Source organism: Lissotriton helveticus, chromosome 3_2, assembly GCF_964261635.1.
Source record: "Lissotriton helveticus chromosome 3_2, aLisHel1.1, whole genome shotgun sequence".
NCBI lineage: Eukaryota > Metazoa > Chordata > Amphibia > Caudata > Salamandridae > Lissotriton > Lissotriton helveticus.
Window position 1 is genome coordinate 189,801,779 of NC_136062.1, and position 21,401 is coordinate 189,823,179.

The 21,401-nt window shown below is 43.6% G+C and overlaps 1 protein-coding gene across 1 annotated transcript in view; it reads right to left on the minus strand.

Moving 5' to 3' along the window:
* CELF6 (CUGBP Elav-like family member 6) overlaps window positions 1–21,401 on the minus strand; it is a 515,009-nt gene that overhangs the window by 48,785 nt on the left and 444,823 nt on the right. The window contains exons 6-8 of the mRNA XM_078685027.1: window positions 11,865–12,008; window positions 7,816–7,954; window positions 3,920–4,066 (exon numbers count right to left, since the gene is read on the minus strand). Coding sequence (XP_078541153.1) covers window positions 3,920–4,066; window positions 7,816–7,954; window positions 11,865–12,008 — 430 coding nt within the window. The remainder of the gene's footprint in view (window positions 1–3,919; window positions 4,067–7,815; window positions 7,955–11,864; window positions 12,009–21,401) is intronic.

A 21,401-nucleotide genomic window follows, 5' to 3' on the forward strand; every position in this document is an offset into this window, starting at 1 on the left:
TGCTCTAGAAGTGAGAGGTGAGTGAACACAAGAGAGAAAAAATAGAGATGAAGTGTAAAAGAAGCAACTATAGATAAAGCATGAATAATAAAAGCAACCACATGTCACAAAAAGAGCTGGCTGAAGCCTATGCTTCAGATTATTTTACTATGGTCGGTTTTGATTAAATAATGTAAGGCTGATTTATATAAAATCCAGTGGCACAGAATTCTTTGTGTTGATTTTACATCAAGGACTATATCTAGCTGGATCAAGGTTTACACATGGATGCCGCCTATTCAACGATAAGCAAGCATGCACACCAGGGTGCCCCTGGTGATGGTGTCTGCCATGTTCATTGCTACATGGTGCACTGTAATCTGTCATTCTGCAGATGTGTGCCTTTATATGTTGAATAGAGGTCTACTGGTTGTACCATTATGTATAAATAGTTGTTGCATGACTATCTATAAATGATACACATGGAGTAGTGACTTACTCAACAATCCGGTGTATGGAAAGCCCTATGCTAAATAGCATTTGGATGGTCTGTATATAACTGTATAAGGATGGAATGGTCCATATTTTCCCCAACGTGTGGATGCTCAGCGACTCACTGTTTTGGCCATCTATGAGTCATAACTACATTTGCTCAGAAATGAGGGATGGTTCTCACATGGCCTAGACAGGCAGAAGATTCAGATATATAGAGAACTGCAGCGTTGGTGGACATAATCTCTTGAAGGTGGTTAGGCTTACCTTTGGATTCGTCAGCTGATTTGTCTGAAGGTGGTCTTTGAATAAACTTAATCAGAATTCCCCAGCCCAATTGCAGGGCTGAACACAACTGCATTTAGGTCTTCTCAAGATAGTGGACAGTCTTATTTAGCCTGTACCACTACCATGGACATTCCTATTGCTATCACCAAAAACACTACCATAGTCATTTTTGAACAGAGACATCTTGCTTGAAGAGATGTGGTCTACTGTTTGAGTAACCTTGACTGATGAAGGAAGATTCCTGGGTTCTAATTCTGATCTGGATTAAGCATCTGCATAAGCCACTCGCCTCTAACATCAGCAAATGCATCTCCAGCCGCTATATTATTGTATTATTGGTCCATGGCCCCTCCGACAACACTTGTAGTGGTTGGCTTCAGTCCTTCCCTTTATGTAGACCTCATTGGGGCAGCAAAAAGGATCAAACAGAGAACATATGACACCAAACCACGTCTCTGTGAGAGTACTGGCCCATTAGCTAAAAGTAGCCATTGAAAGGTGTTACCACCACCTCCATGTTGCACAGCTGAGATTTTACAGGATTTTCTGAAGTGCAGCTAATGATTACAGTCTTTTACAGTAATAGGAGCTAGATTATTCTGCAGAACCAAATCATGTATGTACCTGTAAGAAGACTACGTTTGGGTTCCTCAATGCTGCTCGTGTGGCTGCATCAGGTACTCAGTGTCCTTCCGAGCTTGCAACCTTAAAGGTAGCCCTCTATCACTAAGCCGACTTGATTGTTTCTGTGCAGCCATTTGGCCAATCCATCCGTTCTGGCTGATGACAGAGTCACCTGAACCAATGCTTTCAGCCATGTGACCAATCAACAGCGCTTTCCTTTTGGATGTAGCTTCAATGAGCAGAAGAAATCACAACCATACCTGCCACGTACAAAGCCTGGATTGGGCACTGATGACCTGGCATGGTACCAATCAACCAACCCTCCATTTTATGACAAGTGCTTCAGAAAACTGTTGCAAGTGAATATCCTTTTTGGGGTAAGGGATTGTTGGCTGACAGTACATCAGTGGTCATGGCCTTCCACCGGTGGAGCTGAGAATAAATCCCTTGACCATGGTCATAGCTCGCACATTATAGACCTTTCAGCTGTCAATGGATCTATTGGTCACAGGTTCCCTGGCGACATGAAGGAAACAGGGAGGGAGCACACTCCTGACCTCTCAGCCGGGTCGCCCCTTCGCATTCTGGTAAATGCAGTTCACACGATTCAGGACAAAGTTCGTAAGTATTACACCAAGGTTGGTGCAAGCAGGTGCTTAGTAAAAGGTGTCTATAGACACGAGACATGGCTCATGTTTCTGGATAGTATCCTTCATCAGTAGAGATCAGTTTGGGGTGGCTAAGAGGCTGCCAAACAATCCAGGCTTCGTTGCCTCTCGGGCGCGGAGGTGCTTCGCCTATAGCTCGTCAGCTATGGAGGCTCACGGGAGCCCTAAACAGGAAACAGGGAGGCGACATGCAGTCATGTGCAATGCATGTGCCATTCTCATTCACTACTAACTTGAGTGAAAGACAGAGGCTCCCCTATTGACCGTAAATTTTTAATGTACATTTCTAATAAATAAACTTGTTTACAGCTGCAAGAATATTAAACTGAGAGTGTCATTATTACACTTTGATTCTGAGCAAAGCTGAGAGCCCTAGTCCCAATGTGGCTACTGTAGTTCACAAATACCATCTATGATCAAAGGAAGATGTCTTCATCAGACACCAAGAGAACCAGCTATCATTATAGCAACTTTTGAGCTCTCATTAAAGGTGACCAGGAGTAGCAAATGAGTCCAAGGCTGTTGCACCTCGGGTGGGAAAAATCCATGCCCCTGTCCAGCCAGGTTCTGTTTTGGTGCAGTTTAGAGACCTCTAGAACTAAGTCTCCTAAAAAGACACCCAGTCATTTCTTGCCATTTTTATTTCACTAAGTATCTGTGAGTTCCTTACAAGTACCTCATCGGAGTGCCAGGCCTAAGTTTGCAAGGGACTTAATACCATGTTGGGACTGATGGAGGTCACAACTTTTAGTTTAGAAAAATGGTTAAAGTATGGCAGGGTTCAGGTAAACCATTAAATTATATGCAGCATGTGTCCATGTTTATTTAGTCTGACCTTCAGAAACTGGATTCATGTAGGAAAGGGGAGGCCTGCAGTGTCACGTCATACACTGGGTGTACTCACCTTTAAGCAGGGTGCTTAAGATGTGCAACACTGCACTACCTGACTTTACATACACAAGTGTGAATGTCAAGGCTAAGTGAGTAAGATTTGACTATTCCTATTGACTATAACTTCATAAAGTCTTCCTCTGACTTTACTTTCCCATTTTACATCGGTGTGTTCCACTGTTATCGATGCACCTTTAAGTGTGAGTGACTATTTTCCTAAAAAATAAACTGGATGGCAATGACAGTTCCATCTGTCTGCCTCCATGTTGATTCTGAATTTCTTTATTTTCTGCTTGAGTGCAGATGCTCTGCATATGCCTGACTACGGATGGTCGCGTGTGCCTAGATGCATCATGCCCATGAGTGAATGGATGAGCTGTGTTTGTCTGTCTGTTGATTTTCAGTTGATTGTCCCTGTCTTGTAGAACCCATGAGTCGCCTGCATTTTGTGACAGTGTCCACCAGCGAGTGGTTACTCTCTATCTGTCTGCATATGGTTACTTCATTTCTGCATCAATGGGCCATGCCTTCCTGCACATTGAAGCTATTTACCTGCCTGCATGTAGGTTTGTGTATCTGCCTGTATGGAGTGCTTTCTGTCTGTGTGTGGTTAATTGAGATTGCATGTCTGCGATTGCTCTGTGTCTGCCTGTGTACACCTGAACCTTGTCGAAACGTGTGGGTGCTTTGCAGATCATACATGAAGAATGTTACATGCGTGGTTGTGTGGATATTCTGTGACTGTCTCTAAGAGGATGCCAAGTGTGGATGTCCAGTGTATCCATGTTTGCGGACACTAAATCTGTCTGAATTTAAATGTATTGCATTCAGATGCCAATGTCAGACTGTCTGGTGAACACTCTCCCCACTGTTACGTTATCAGGGACTTTTCATGATCATGACCTGGTAGATCCGCGTTGGCCCTTAGGCAAGCACACTCACTAGTGCCCTGCCCCCTCATTTGCCCCTGAACATACCTGGATATGGGTGGATGCCATTGGTGTAAATGGTCTCTGTGGGTTGCCCGTTGGTCTGGGAAGCGAGGGCACTGAAGCCATTCACCCCCAGGGGTGCGGCTATACTGGGCACAGCTGCTGTACCGATGCCGGGAGGTGTGCTTGTGCCTAAGTGAGATGAGAAACAAAGAGAGGGGAAGACAGGAGAGGAAGATAAAGAGCCATGAGAACGGAAAGTGAATGAATAAAGGACAGGAGGGGGAGAAGAAGGGAAGAGAAAGGGGAAGCAAGAGAAGGTTGGGGATGTTTGATAGAACAAGAGAAGGCGAAGAAGAGAAAAGGAGTGACATGGAAAGGAAAATAAAAATAGGGTCAAGAAACAAGGTTTTAAATTAAAGAGTGACAAAGAGACACCCAGAAATGTACTGGCCTACAAAGAATTCAGGAGATGGTCTGGCAAACGATGCTTCTGAAAGACAGTGAAGATGGGTCAAGTAGAATAGACAAACCCTTTACCCGCGCCTTAAACTACTATGTTCCCCCCTCCATCCCAGCCTGCAGCATGACTCCTCCAGTATGTCCCCGTTGACCTCTAGCCTTCAGCTTGACCCCATACATTATGTATAATATATAACTTTTCAAACATAGACTCGCCTCCAGGTTCCTGTGTACACACTCCTAATACTCCAGCACGTGCTGATTCACACCTGGACTTCTCTGATCTGCACAACGAGGACCCTTGACCTGCACCTATGATAGCCCCAGACCTGCATTCTGGGGGTTGCTAGCCAACACCCGACCTGCACTCTGATGGCCCGAGGCATTGACTCCATATGTGCTCATTAGGCAAACAGTGACAACAGATTTTATTTAATCTAGGGACTGAAATCATGGACAGTAAGGTGTTGGGGGGTGATGTGGGGACAGTGAGGATGTACAAAGTGAGTGAGGGTAACGAAATTTGGGTCAGAGGTGTGGCCTAAAAAGAGCAAAGTTCCAGCTACTTTATTCTTTTCTTTTTTTTCTTCTTTTGATAAATGTATCCTATTGCTTGCTAGGCCATTTATTGGCATGTATACGCCCCCAGCTTAATTTTGGCGCTTACCGGTGGATCAATATTATAAATGTATTATCTTACGTGGTACATACCGGAATGCCAGCTGATGTGATGGGGACACAAAGTGACTGACATGGGAAGCTGGGCTCCAAAGCCATATCTTTTGGATTCAGAGTCTGTAAACATGGGTGCAAACACACAGCTTTCAGCATTTGATGCATGAGCTGGGAAAAGCATTGGAGAGTTCATGAACCATAGCTACACATGCTGAATGCTTTAATATTGTAAGTGGCAAGTGCTCACCTATTGATAGTGAAATATTTGTAACATGTGGCGGGAAGATAGAAAGTATCAATATTTTTAAATAACACTGCTACTGGCACACAACACACAGTTTCACACCAAGTGGTCCGTAATTTAATTAATAATATTGTTGTTATTATTTTTTTTTTACCTCTGCGTTTTGGAATATTTTACCTTCAAATAATTAAATAAACTGCTACTTTAACTGTTGGATATTATTTCCTAGCTAGTAGTTGTTTTTTCCCCCAGCATTTACTTGAAATATGTTCTTAAAGCCAAAAGTGAATGTCATTAATCAAAGAAATATAATTCTGGAATGGAAAGGTTTTAGGGTGCTTAGAAACATTCATTGATATGTTAAAATGCCCCATCCACTTTCTATAACATACTTTAAAGTTGGTATTTATTGTGGTTCTACCTTGGCTAATGTACTGTAATGGCATATCGCTTTCCCGACCCGACAACGCTTGCTGAAGCGAGAAGACCTTCTGTTAACACATCCCCTGGTTCCACACAGACTGCGTGTGCACCGTGTCCCATGGTATGTTTACTGCCTCTCATCCTGCTTCCGTGATTTGGCCATACTGTTAGATATGGTTTTGCGATGGTGGCCTGAACCATGTGGTGCCAACTGGATGTTCTTCTTCTGGGCACCTTCATCTTGTCCTAGTTTTACTGCACTTAAAATATACAATTTCTAGCAAGATTGCTTAACAGAAAACGTATAGAAAAAATCTCTCTCACTTCTAGTTATACTGAGCCCTGTATCATATGACCTCAGAGGCAGAAATTGTGAGGGATCTCAGGCCGCACAATGTGGGTGATATGGGGAAGAGCGTGCGGTTGAGCAGCTCTCCGTAAGTCCTAATGCTATTGACTTCAAAAGAACATGGGTAAAAAGAGGAATAGGTGTCCTTGTTGAAATGAACTGGAATCCTTCCAGACCAAAGGAGGTGAAATTAGAACTCAGGGCTTCCACCCACGCGCCGCAACTTCACACTCTGAGGAAATGGCAGAATTAATGCGGAGTAAAAACCAGAAACGGGAGCTCTTTATTCAGAGCTAGACTCACACATTATTGTTGCCCAAGGAAGATAAGAGAAGAAATTCAGAACAAAAAATAGTAATTCTGATAAACTGACACTCCGTGGAGCTGTTGAGGTCAGCTTGATGTTTGTGAGAGATCTGACAGGGACAGGAAAGTGTTCTTTTGAATGTATATGGCATGCGTACGTACAAAGACTACTTTTTAATGGACACTAATCCTTGTATGGTTTCTTCACAAATTTTGAAATGCGTTCAAATCATTTTGCTAACCTTTTCCCAATATCAATCACTGCAATCTAATTCCCACTTGCCAAATTTTTACACAGAATATATGGCTTTTCTCTTTTTTGCTAACATTTTAATAAATACTTGGTTGCTATGCATACTAGGGTAGGAAAATGGGGAGTTGTTACTCAAGATACTGTAAAAAAGCCAGGTGACGACAAACACTCCCCAACAATGGGCACTTTGGTGAAGACTAAATTGGACAAAAATTTTAAGTCTGAATCTGGGAAATTTGGATTCTCACATACAGTAATGACAGAGTCCTTGACGTTTCCTCTGACACCTTCCGCAATACACCATGAGGCCCCTAACTAGAGCTCTATCGATCCCTTACCTTCACTGTGACATTTCCTGACATTCACTATGACACCCTAACATGTACAATAATACTTGCAGTGATTAATTACACAGGCGCCAGGTGATAGATAATCTCCCCCTAAACAGGTACTAGAAATGCATTAATATACACTTTCATACCCAGTTGGATCACCTGTGCATGCTAAACCTACCGCCATGAACGCTTCCCTCCAAGTCCTGAATATTGACCCACAAATCTGCACTTGATGCTTTCTCTTTTCCACTAGAGAGGTATTCCGGACCTCAATCTACACTAACCCCCAAGAGCTGTATTCTGAATATGCAGTGCAACCCAACAGAGACATACACAATAATCTATTCACCTCCACTATCCACTCTGATTTGTTCTCCACCTAAAAAAAGAGATGACCTAGACATGGGTTTTGGACTCCAGACCTACTTCCTGAAACTTCTAAAACAGAAATCATATCTAGAGGAACCAACTCTTAACCTCAACATCTAACTGGCTCTAAGACCCCTACATATGCTATATGACTCTCTTCAATCGGAGAATGGCCTTGTATCTCTACGTCAAACCACGGGTGCCCTCTTCGGCACTATGAATCGACAACTTGCTTGCTGAAAAGCTGATCTTAACTCTGACCAATTACCAGCCCTAACAATACCTAAACCTCAGTGTGAATCCCCAGCTATGCTTTCGGACCTTGTGCCTTGTAACCATCAGCCTCATTACTTGAAGTCTGAGAGTCTTCACCTGCACCCCCATCAACATAATTTGAACTGTGATTCATCTAGATCTCAATTCCTAGCCCATCATTTTTTGATCCAATCTCTGAATCCCTTACTTCCAGTTGGTGACATATCCCCCTACCCTTCTTGTTGAAATTGTGTATGTGTTACTCCTTACCTGACGACGGAGTCATGGGAGCTGCCAGCAACCCGCCCAGGCTGAAACCGCTCATCTGCTGCATCTGGGCAGCTGCGATAGCTGCTACAGGGCTAAGGCAGGGGGCAGCTGACATCAGCGCTGCCTGCTGCTGCAATATCTTAAAGAAAACAAGGGGAATGAAGGAAAGGGAGAAAGAAGAAATGGACAGAGAAGGAAAAGAGGTTACAGTGAAGAGCAAGATGTGATAAAGTAGAAAATATGAAACAGAGAAAGATGGTGCAAGAAGAAAAGGTTAGCACATGAGAATGGAAAGCGAAGTGGGGGAAAATCGACAAAGATAATGGAAATATAGGGAAGTCCAAAAGTACAAACATAGAAGAGAGAAAGAAATATAGAGAAAAAGAGTGGAAAGAAAAATGAGAGTGGGAAGTTAAACAAGTGACAAGATAAAAAAGAAAACATACAGAATAATAAGAGCATGAAAGAAAGAACAAAATGTGTGATAAATGGTGAAGGAATTAAACTTGAGGACAAGAGTGGAAGAAAACAGGTAAGAGCAAATCGGATGAAAGATTCAAAGAAGAGAAAGGAAATAGAGAAGAGAAAGGAAAAAAAGATGAATCAGAGAAGATGAGAGAGAAAAGTCAAGAGGGAAGAGAAGGAAGAGTTATGAGAAAATATGAACAAGCAAGTCAAAGAATGAAGAAAAAGGAAACAAAAACATTTGTTATGACTCTAGGACAAACGAAGCAGCAAAGTGATCTATAACCTCCACTACCTGCAAATTATTAAGGGCCACAATTTTGTTGACAGATGCTGCACAACACATGCACATGCATGAGCATATACACACACACACGGAGTCACAGACATTATAGTAAATGCAAATGCATGCGTGGCCTGCCTACTACCCAATTTCATTTTATGTTATGTATTAACTAGAGAAAGCCAGATAAGAAGGATGAAAGTTGCCTAGTAAAAGAGAAGGAACTATAGCAGCTTAAGTGTATGTAACATTTACCACACAGTTTTTACTATACAACATTTTAACACAGATACATACAACACAGGTGAGTACCATGCACAACATTTTTGACCTGTTTAGTACTTTGTATTTTACCACGCAAGTAAGTATTTTTTTGTTTGGAGGGCGTATTTGTTTATTAACATTTATAAAAAGTGTAGTTACGGATGAAGGGAGTGAGTTTTTAGGGATCAGAAGGGGTTAAAGGTAAAAAGAGTTAAGGGTATTTTAGGGTTCAGGGACAGGTAGAGATACATGGAGGTAAGTGTTTTCTTAGAGTTCAGTGATGGGTAGAGGAAGGTAAGAGTTATTTAGACTTCAAGAGTGAATAGCCGTAAAGGTGTATGTGTTTTTTAAGGTTCGGGGTGGGTAGATGTAAAGGGAGGTATGGGTTGTTTCAGGTGCAGGGATGGGTAGAGGTAAGGTCTTTTTTTCAAGGTTAGTAATTATAAATGTCTCTCTCTCTCTCTCTCTCTATATATATATATATATATATATATATATATATATATATATATATATATATATATATATATATATATATATATGATCTATATTGCACATTGGCATTAACCATTGTGTAATTATACGTAGGTCAAAATTCCCATAGGAAGAGCGCTCTTTGTTTTGCAAATAACTTTGGTGCCGTTTGACAAACCTACATGAAACTTCCCCAAAAAGGTTGATCCGCCACAGCTATTTTCTATAAAGTTTTCAGGTGATCCAGCAAGCAGGCTGACAAAAAGCAGAGGTACTAAAACAATTTTTTTCCACACAATTTCCAGAGGGAAAATAGACAACAATCTTGTGAAAATGGCTGAACGGAATTACACTAAATTTGTCAGAAAGCTACATATTTACTCAGAAAGCATGCTATTTGTGGTTTGGTGTAAATCCGTTCAGTGGTTTTCAAGATATTAGCCTTCACAAAATAGAGCTATCCGGATGGCTAGTATTGTGTGACTTCTGAAGCATTTTGACTGGTCACAAAGGCTTTTTTCTGTGGTCTGTTCAGTCCCACAGGCCTGCACGCTCTCATTAACTTGCTGCGATAATATAAAATGTTACGGCTACGTAGTTCTGGTTCTTAATGCCAATAGTTGAAGTGGGTTGGCCAAATCACTCAATAATCGGCTTGATAACCGTACTCTAAACAGTGCTACAATGCCTCTAGGTTTTTTTTTAGAATTAAGGGGCCGATAATGATAGCCGTTTTTCCGCATCCTCCGGGCCGACGGAAGCCACCGCCGGCCCGGAGGATGCGGAAAAAACGCTGTGGAGCCTCAAAAGACCCACCGCCATATTAGGATGGCGGTGGGTCTGGGATTCCGTCCGCAGTCTTTCTGCCGCGGTCGCCTTCCGACCACGGCGGAAAGGCTCTAACATGGCTGGCGGTGTCTATCAGACACCGCCAGCCATATTAGGATGGATTTTCCGCCGTGGAAAAGCATACGGAGTTTCACTTCGGGGGCCCGTTGCGGGCCCCCTGGGTGAAGGGGGGTGCACACGGGGGGTACCTATGGTACCCCCCTGCATTTGCATGCACAAAACGGCAGGCACCGCGCGGTGCCTGCCGCTGTGTGCATGCAAATGCGTGACATGCATTTTTAACATTGCGGCGGGTGCAGCTTGAAGCTGCACCCGCCGCAATGTTAAAGATAGAGGATGTGACCGCCACCCTGGCGGTTACATCCTAATCAGCTCGGAGGGAACGCCGCAGCCCATGCGGACGTTCCCTCCTCCTCAGGGGTTGCGGACGGACTCAAGTCCGTCCGCGATCCTAATCGACCCCTAAGTTGGAATATACAGAATATGTTTTTCTTGGGTAAGGAAAGTTGCTAACCTTGATTATGAGGGAAGAACATTTTGATACATCAGTACTTTAGGTTCTTTGAAAAATATGTTTTTTGGCCCTGACAAATTGAGATGCAACCTATACCATTCGCGAAACACATGCTCTATTTTTATCTAGTTCCTTTATGAAAGACAACAAAATGTTTACGTTGTTCCTTTGTGTCTCCAGATTATTGAATGATTTGGCAAACCCATCTCAACTATGGGGATTAAAAACCAGAATAATGCTGAAATATACAGGTAATTAGTATGATTAACGTCTTGACCAATAAGTAACGTTGAGCATTAGTTTTAAAGAATGATGTAGTTCAATGGACTTTTTGCATTCCTTTTAGAGTATGTTCTTCCTGGGTAAGGAAGGTTACTAACCTTGATGATTAGCGAACATGTTGATACATCAGTACTTTAGGTTCTTTGAAGGTACGCGCATTGTATTAATTTCTTTTTAAAGTATTTAATTGAAATATAATTTTATATTTCTATTTATGGATTCATGGAAATCATCGACAAGAGGTGTTTTCATGTATCAAAAGTTTACAGATATAGAAATACCGCAGGGAGATGGTTTCTGTCACTACTATCCATATAACTGTTTTTCTTAGTATTGTTTTCAAGTATTTTTCTGTCCGTATTTTTTGCATCTGTTTTCATTGTGAAAATTTTCAATTTAAATAGTTTGTGCAGTAGTGTTTGCTGTTTTAATTTTTGCATTCATTATATGTCCCTTCCTTGTCAGTGTCTTCATTCTTGTCATGCTCATTTTCTCATTTTGGTCTATTACTGTTGTGACATTTGGTTTCCTGTTATTAGAATTCGTTTTTTGGCCCTGATGAAGCGACATCTGTAACCTATACCAGTCGTGAAACAAGTGTTGGCCATTTTTTTGCTAAAAAATAATGCATGAAAAAAGACTATTAGCTAATAAATAAGATATTATGAAAGCAAATGGATGCCTGATGCAGTTACGTTCTTGAAACACTTTCTTTGACCTTAAAACAATTTCTCTTTAATCAATACTGAAATACTGGCTTCAGCGCCTCATGCTCTGGCACACAAAATAAACTCCAGTTTAAGTATACGACCAGATATGCACACAGGTAAGCTTTACTTGTACACCACTATGTCCATCTATCACTCCTCAGCCAATGGGATCACTCCCCACACTGGGCAGAGTGTTTGTGTCTCTCACCGCTTGTGTGTATGCCCCGTAGGCTCCAAACTGGATGGTCATTGGGTTGAAGATGCCAAGCTGCCCAGCCATCTGATGCATCCGCCGCAAGGTCCTCTCCTTGTCTGTGTCTGCAAACTTCACCACAAGGCTAGAGGAGGCACCCTGTGAGGAGCAGAAAGAACTTCAGGTCACACCATGCTGACATACACCGGCACCCAGTCACCGAATCAGGAACCACAAACTGATGCTTATGTCTGATCATTACAGCAGCCCTGGAACCCATTGTTGGGAAGTTGTTTCAAAGGAGCTTTTTTACCACTCCGTTCCTTTGAACACTCCCATACTTTGAGTCCAGACAGCTGTTCCTCCCTCTAAGGCTCGTGTTGCAGCAGAACAGAGACTGAAACTTAAAAGTTCCTGGGAGAACAGCTACTGCAGGAATAGAGGAGAGAAAGAAGAATAGAACTAGAACAAAGGCATGAGAGACAGGAGACAGGGCACAGAAAGAAAGAATGGAGGCACAGAGAGAGTAAGAGATTGAATCTGTATTTATTTAATACCACACATAAAATATCAGAACAAACTAAGCTTCAAGGAAGGCACTCAATGTAATTAGGTTGGAATCAACAAGAGAGAGAGGGAAGATAGGAACACTCTTAGTCCCCCAAGGTAAATCTCAATGAAACAACAAAAGAGTGTGCCTTATATTCATGCGACACAAGTAGAGCACAGAAAAAGACCAAATACGTTCTTTATAAAGCCCTCACTCACCAGCCTATCTGGTGACATGCTTCATCATCGGGCCCCACCAGGAGAGGCCGAGTGCCACCCTGGTGTGCTTCAACGCCAGAATTACTGCGGAGCTGGTAGTTTTTTGTGCAGTGGACAGTGATAACTGAGTGTTAAAAATGTTGCGATTGTGTCAAAGAATACATTTTATTATAAGCCAATCGGACATGGTTAAAAATAAAGTGTGGGACAGTAAAGCTGAATAAAATGTTCAGCGAGGTCCACTAGGAAGTGGTCAACATGTTTCTGCCTATGTGTTCAGAATTAAACAGGCATTCGCCAGGACCGTGTGGTGTACCCTCGGCAGTAGGGACGCGCTAAGGCCCAGCCTGACCAGAGGTTATAAGTCTGAAAAGATAAAAATATATATCAAAAATGTATATGCGATCTGGTGTCCCCAGTAATTAGAGAGGAATCGAGTTTATTCTGGTTAGTGGTAACAGACATAGACAAACATGAAAAGAAAACAAACACAAAACTGGTTAGAAGTGGATGACTCAGGTTGTCCATGTAACGTATTCATACAATGGTGCTCTACACGGTGCACATAAGTATTAGCACTAGATCCTATGTGCCACTATGAAACAGAAGTGCACTTGTATCTATATTATTACTGGGTGAGTTTGATGAAAAAAACATATTTAGTTGAATGCTTGTAGTATTGGATGCCAGAGGGACAAACCTGTGTGTAAAACTGGCATGTGTAAAGCAGTACAAGATTAGGTGCAAAAATGGGCATAGATGTTAAATAAAGAGAAATCTCACTTTGGACGTAGTCACTAACTACATCATAGATCTCGGGAGGGGGGTGGTTGCAACAGTGGCACACCCTGAAAGGTAAGGAAGCAAAAGAAAATCAGATCACAACCCAGACATCGAGGGCGCAAATTACTTATCTCATTCTGCGGATGATGAGGACTCACGCCGTAAGTGCAGCACACCCGCTAGGTGCCTACAGGAACCCTCGCTACCGGACCCCGATAGTGATCGGTGGGGCAGGCCGGCTTGTGTTAAAAGGGAGATGGATGCGGCTACGGGAGGCGACGTGCAGCTTCATCGTGGGAGCGTCCACAGAGACGCCGGCGACCTCATCGACCGGCAGCCAATCCTGGCTGAGGAGACTGCAAAGCTCCCATTCGGGCCAAACAGAGGTAACGTTCCAAACTAGGAGCGGTTGCTAAGGCTATGCTCGACGCCGAAGTGCGCGAGGTCGTCCAGGGGAAAAAAGGGAGGAAAACTTTATAGAGGAGCGTTGGGAGAAAAAAGCACAACGATGGTGCGTGTGCCAGAGCAAGAGAAATTTCAAGTATGCTAAGGTAAAAGTATGCATAATAGAAAGCAAAAGGTAAGGATATGCATAATAGCAAGAAGAGATGAAATACATAAAACATATATATTTGAGGTACATGTGATTTCAACGGATGCACTAAAGAAAAGAAAAGTCATCCACTTCTAACCAGTTTGTCTATGTCTGTTACCACTAACCAGAATAAACTCTGTTCCTCTCTAATTACGGGGGACACCAGATCGCATATACATTTTTGATATATATTTTTATCTTTTCACACTTATAACCTCTGGTCAGGGTGGGCCTTAGCGCGCCCATACCGCCGCGGTTACACCACACGGTCCTGACAAATGCCTGTTTAATTCTGAACACATAGGCAGAAACATGTTGACCACTTCCTAGTGGACCTCGCTGAACAATTTATTCAGCTTTACTGTCCAACACTTTATTTTTAACCATGTCCGATTGGCTTATGATAAAATGTATTCTTTGACACAATCGCGACATTTTTAACACTCACTTATCACTGTCCATTGCACAAAAAACTACCAGCTCCGTAGTAATTCTGGTGTTGAAGCACACCAGGGTGGCACTCGCCCTCTCCTGGTGGGGCCCGATGATGAAGCATGTCACCAGCTAGGCTGGTGAGTGAGGGCTTTATAAAGAACCTATTTGGTCTTTTTCTGTGCTCTACTTGTTTCGCATGAATGTAAGGCACAGTCTTTTGTTGTTTCATTGATACTTACCTTGGGCGACTAAGAGTGTTCCTATCTTCCCTCTCTCTCTCGTTGATTCCAAGCATTTTAAGCAACGCACAGCTCTGACAGTTCCTGTTTTTAGGAGATTTCCTCCTTTACCGTTCTTTCTCCTACAATTAATTACCCTCTCTAGTGTTTTACTATGGAGAATCTGGGCCTCACTTATCCTGATTCAGAGGTGGAGGCCATCTTAGCACGCCCCTCTCTTTTTGCTGACCCTGCAATCTCGCAGGCAATAACCCACACTAGTGAATGGGACAAATTGTCAGAACAGAAGAGAAATAGAATCCGGATGATTTTACATGGGACAATCCTAACCGACTATCAACGCACCAACAACGCGCCAAAGGGCCTACTAGTGACAAATGCCCCACGGATCTTCCTGGAGGATGCCACCTTCAGGAAAGAAAGGGCAATGATCGTGTGGCATTGTACACAAGACTGGCTCGTGTTAATTATCAAAATAGCAGTAAGACTTTCAGAAACACCATTGATTGAGATCCAGCAAACTGAGAATCATTTCAAAACCACTCTGACTGGTTATAAAAAAAAGACTGGATGAAATCAATAAGGATATTACAGATTATAAAGATGGGCTCATGCAGGCAAAAGTGACAAAGTTCCAGAAAGACCTCAAAAAGTTCACTTTTATCAAGGCTTACCCCTATGCTGATCCTGCATACAACCCCACACCTAGGAACAATTCCAATTCAGATGCATCTGACGATAACTCCTCCTTGTCAAGTGGTTCCAGTAACGGCAGTTACAAACAGAGACACAGGGGGGGCGCCAGAGGCGCAACAAGACCTGATTTCCAACCACCAGCTTGGCACCCATTCCAGATGCCTGGTGGAGGTATGCATCCCATGCATTTTCAGAACCCACAGATCGCAATGATGGGATGGAACCCGGGTTTCATGCAAGCCCCCCTATTACAAAACAACACCTACCGACCGCCTTTTTTAGAGAGAGGCCGGAGAGGAAGAGGCAGGAGGAGAGGGCACAATAAGGTCCGATGGGAGCAGGATGACCCAGTGGGCAACAACACTCGCAGCAAGTCACAACAAGCGAGCACGAGTGCCCAGGGAGTCTAATTGTGAACCTCTCAAGTGTGACTATCTCCAACAGAGACCCAGGTCCTTGAGAAAGGCCTGGGTTTCGTACCCACTGCCCATCTGGATAAGTTCCACCTCCACTGTGAACTTGCAAATTTCTTCAGAAAGCTGAAATTGAAAGCTTTCTTTGAAGGCAAAGATGAAGCAGCCATTGTCACGCACAAAGGAGACACTGGTCTAAGAACCAAGTCAACATTTACACCACCCCCTCACACAATACCAGCAGAAATCACTGCTTTTGAACAGGCGGTGTTCCTAGAAATTGAAACTCTTGGCGAACCCAATCAATTTAAGAACCTAAGCACTTTGGAATTCAAGGAACTTGATTCCCTTGAAAACAACTCTGCAATCACAATCAAACCCGCTGACAAAGGCGGGGTGTAGTGATACAAAATACAGCAGATTATGACAAAGATTGCCAGCGCCTTTTGGGTGACAGAAAGAACTATCAGCTACTTGCTACGGACCCGTCCTTAGAACTCAAGGCCCGTATTACTACTCTTGTGATAGAGGCAGAGGACAATGGTCACATTACCAACCATGAGGCAGATTTTTTGACAGCAGGGGATAGTGTAGTACCCTATTTTTACACGCTGCCAAAAATACATAAAAACAAAATGCCCCCCCAGGACATCCCATTGTCTCCGGCATTGGTTCTCTCCTGGAACCCCTGGCTCGCTTTTGCGATTACTTTTTGAAACATCTAATTCAGCAGACTCCCACTTACCTTAAGGATACTAAGGATCTCCTTAACTTACTTGATGCTTTACCCATCAAAACTGATTCCACCACACTAGTTACTCTGGACATCGAGAGCCTCTACACCAGTATACCCCAGGGTGATACTATCAGAATCCTGGATGAGGCTCTCGATGGCACAGACTGGGACTACCAAACACCAAGATCCTTCATTGTGGAATGTGCAACCCTGGCACTCAAGGAAAACTTTTTTGAAGACAAGGGAGACAACTATTTACAAACGACTGGTACATCTATGGGCAGCACTTTTCCCCCCAGTGTAGCGGGCCTCTACGTACATGATTTCGAACGTAGACACATCCAAAGTGCTGCCAACCCTTTCTCCTCCTCCATTAGTTTTTGGAAGAGGTAAATAGACGATGTCCTCCTAGTCAGGCAGGGCACAGAGAACGATCTAATTATATTCCTACAATGGCCTAACACCCTAGATAGAAATCTCAAATTTACACATACCTGCAGTACTCATTCAGTAGTATTCTTGGACGTCGTTATCTCTAAGTCCAATGGGTGCCTGACAACCAAAACCTACTATAAGCCCACTGCGAGGAACAACCTCCTGGATTTTTCAAGTTTTCACCCAAGGCCCTTACGGGAAAACTTGCCCTATGGCCAATACCTTCAGGTGAGACGGAACTGCAGTAACTTGGAGGACTTCCGTAAACTGTCTACAGATCTCACCACCAAATTGAGACACAGGGGATACCAAAACAGGATTCTCAACAAAGGCTACAAAAGGGTGAGAAAACAGCCCAGAGAGGCACTTCTTGAAGACCATCCCAAAAAAACGCAAGTGCTACCCCTGACATGTGTTACCACCTACAGCAGTGCTTCCAATATTGTGAAGAAAGCGGTGAATAAACATTGGAGCATACTCACCAGCAATAATCGTAACTGAGAGAAGCCTCTTTTTTCCTTCAAGAGAGGGCGTAGCCTGAAAGACTCTTTCGTCCACACAATCCCTAGAGACAATACCGCAAAAGACCCGACAATCACCGAGGCATGGGGTCTTCCTAAAGTCACTAGGCATTTCCCTTGCACCAATTGCAGCGCGTCACCTCACCAAACGTACGAAAGTATTACACCTCGAGCAAGGCAAAACGTGGATGCAACGAGCACGCAATAACTGTAACTCCACGAATATCGTGTATGTGATCACTTGTCGGTGTGAGTTACGCTATGTGGGCATGACCACACGCAAGGTGAAATTAGGGATTGGTGAACATCGGAGTAACATCCGCTACGATCGAATCACCACTTAACTAAATGAACATTTCATACAGAAGAGACATACTGCAGATGATCTCAGATGGACAATTATTGAGCAGGTACAAGCATAACGCAATACCCAAAACATCCTCTTTGAGAAAGAACAGAGGTGGGTGAACCGGCTGGACACCCACAACCGAGGACTTAACAATAACATTCCATGGGCCTCAGTTCTAAATTGTTAACCCTCCGTTTTTTTTCTCTCTCTCCCCCCCCCCCCCTCTTTTTTCTTTTTTTTTTAGCATAGTGCAAAATGTAAGCATCTCTTCCCAATACCTCGGGGCTCCGAGTTTTGGCAAAATATGGTGGCTTCATGTAGTACCTCTGACTACCATTTGTGTTGCCCATCATCTCATACCATGAAGGATGAGCATACAACACTGCACTCCCGTTTGCAAGCCAGCATTTATGTTTCCTAAATGCTTTTCTATTATATTTTTCAGGGAGATAATTTTGTCCTTTCCCCCGGAACTCTTACAGTTAGGATCCTTCTAATTCTGGCAAACCTCGCCATTCATCCACCTTTTAACAGTGTGGTCCCATAGTCAGCCTTTTCTTTTCTTTTGTGCATCCGTTGAAATCACATGTACCTCTAATATATATATTTAATGTATTTCCTCTCTTCTTGCTATTCTGCATATCCTTGCCTTTTGCTGTTTATTATGCATACTTTTACCTGAGCACACTTGAAATTTCTCACCATCGTTGTGCTTTTTGCTCCCAACGCTGCTCTATAAAGTTTTCCTCCCTTTTTCCCCCCGTTTTTTTCCCCCGGACGACCTCGCGCATTTTGGCGTCGAGCATCGCCTTAGCAACCGCTCCTAGTTTGGAATGTTACCTCTGTTTTGCCCGACCGTGAGCTTTGAAGTCTCCTCAGCCAGGATTGGCTGCCGGTCGATGACGTCGCCGGCGTCTCTGTGGACACGCCCACTATGATGCTGCACGTCGCCTCCCGTAGCCGGATCCATCTCCGTCATCTCCCGTAGCCGCATCCATCTCCTTTTTAACACAAGCCGGTCTGCCCCAACGATCACCATCGGGGTCCGGTAGCGAGGGTTCCTGTAGGCACCTAGCAGGCGTGCTGCATTTACAGCGTGAGTCCTCATCATCCGCAGAATTAGATAATTAATTTGCGTCCTCGATGTCTGGGTTGTGATCTGATTTGCTCTTGCTTCCTTACCTTTCAGGGTATGCCACTATTGCAACCAGCCCCCTCCCGAGACCTATGATGTAGTTAGTGACTACGTCCAAAGTGAGATTTCTCTTTATTTAACATCTATGCCCATTTTTGCACTTTATCTTGTACTGCTTTATGCATACCAGTTTTGCACACAGGTTTGTGCCTCGGGCATCCAGTACTACCGGCATTCAACTAATTATGTTTTTTTCATCAAACTCACCCAGTAATAATACAGATTCAAGTGCACTTCTGTTGCATAGTGGCACATAGGATCTAGTGCTAATACTTATGTGCACCGCGTAGAGCACCATTGTATGAATATGTTACATGGACAATCTGAGTCATCCACTTCTAACCAGTTTTGTGTTTGTTTTCTTTTCATGTTTGTCTATGTCTGTTACCACTAACCAGAATAAACTCAGTTCCTCTCTAATTACGGGGGACACCAGATCGCATATACAATTTTTGATACATAATTTTTATCTTTTCACACTTATAACCTCTGGTCAGGGTGGGCCTTAGCGCGCCCATACCGCCGAGGTTACACCACACGGTCCTGACGAATGCCTGTTTAATTCTGAACACATAGGCAGAAACATGTTGACCACTTCCTAGTGGACCTCGCTGAACAATTTATTCAGCTTTACTGTCCCACACTTTATTTTTAACCATGTCCAATTGGCTTATAATAAAATGTATTCTTTGACATAATCGCGACATTTTTAACACTCACTTATCACTGTCCACTGCACAAAAACTACCAGCTCCGCAGTAATTCTGGCATTGAAGCACACCAAGGTGGCACTCGGCCTCTCCTGGTGGGGCCCGATGATGAAGCATGTCACCAGCTAGGCTGGTGAGTGAGGGCTTTATAAAGAACCTATTTGGTCTTTTTCTGTGCTCTACTTGTTACGCATGAATATAAGGAACAATCTTTTGTTGTTTCATTGATACTAAATGTAATTAAACAGAAAAATGTAATACAAAACACCTCACCGTACAGGACGGACTACAGAGAGCTCAGGAAGATAAGGTTCAGACCTCCATTTAAATCATTAAAGGAGTAACTAAGGATTTCCAAATGGAGGATGGAGAGATTAAGGCAGCTATAGAGCTGCAGAGAAACAAGAGAGAGACGGGTGTGGGACAAAGAGGGAAAACAGAGAGACAGAGGACCCGTTAAATAAAAGAGGCAAGCTGAGAGCATTGAAAATATACAGATCAGAGAAATAATAGACAGGCAGAGCTAGAGAAGATATGACAAGAGAGCCTCAGATGGAAAACTCTGGGCAAACATAAAAGACAAAGGTTTTGATAAGAGAACCAAGAAACAAGAATGAGAATCTATGTGTATCAGGGGGAACAGCCACATCTGGAGAAAGAACAAAAGGACCAACAAAAGAAAAACAACGAAACAAAAAGAACTAGAAAAATAAGGAAGGGTCAGAGAGAAAGAGAGACCAGAAGAAGCGCAAAACAGAGAGATAAGAAACAAAGACCAGAAAGGACCAGAGACATATGCAAAAGAACCAGAGAGAAAGAGAATTGAAAGTATCATAGGGGCATAGCGGATGCTGCTCTGGATTGGTTTGCCTTCTTTCTTTCTAGGAGGACCTTCCAGCTGACCGCCCCTCCTTTTTCGTCCAAAGTTCATGCCATCAAGCAGCGGGTTCCTCAGGGCTCGGCTTTGAGCCCTACCCTGTTCAACCTGCATGTGCAACCATTGGTGATGGTGGCTAAAAACAGAGGGCTCACGGTGGTGTTGTATGCAGACAACAACCAATTGGAAGTCACTCTCACCGATGCTAGCAAGTCTGAGGTTCTGTTAGTGGGGAGAGACTCCGAGCTGTGGTGTGAGCACTGGTGGCCCGCCGCACTGGGGTCGGCACCTGCTCCTAAACAGGTGGTAAAAACCTAAGGGTCTGGCTTGACACTGCTCTTAACTTTGGAACCCAAACTAAGACGGTGGCAGGGACGTGTTTCAGGCTACTGCGGGGGCTTAAACCTCTGCTGGGCTTCTTTGACCGCTCAATCAGGCAGGTTGTCGTCCAGGCCTTGATTCTGTCTAGACTGGACTATGCCAGCTCCCTTTATCTCAGGGATAACCACGCTGAGATTGTCAGACTGCAAAGGGTCCAGAACGCAGCGGCCTGAGCGCTCCTTGGCTTGCCAAGGTGGTCTTCTACCTCTAATGTAATAAGCCGCCTACACTGGCTGCCTGTGGCCAAGCGTGTGGAATTCAAGGCCCTCTGCATTACTTTTAAAATCTTCAACTCTTCATCGCCATGCATCTGTCCAACCTTCACTCTTTCTACACCCCCTCTTGCCAGCTTCGCTCCATGGGACAGAATCTTGTGGTTGTCGCCAGGGTGAGGAGGGCTCGTGCTGGATGCCGCTCGT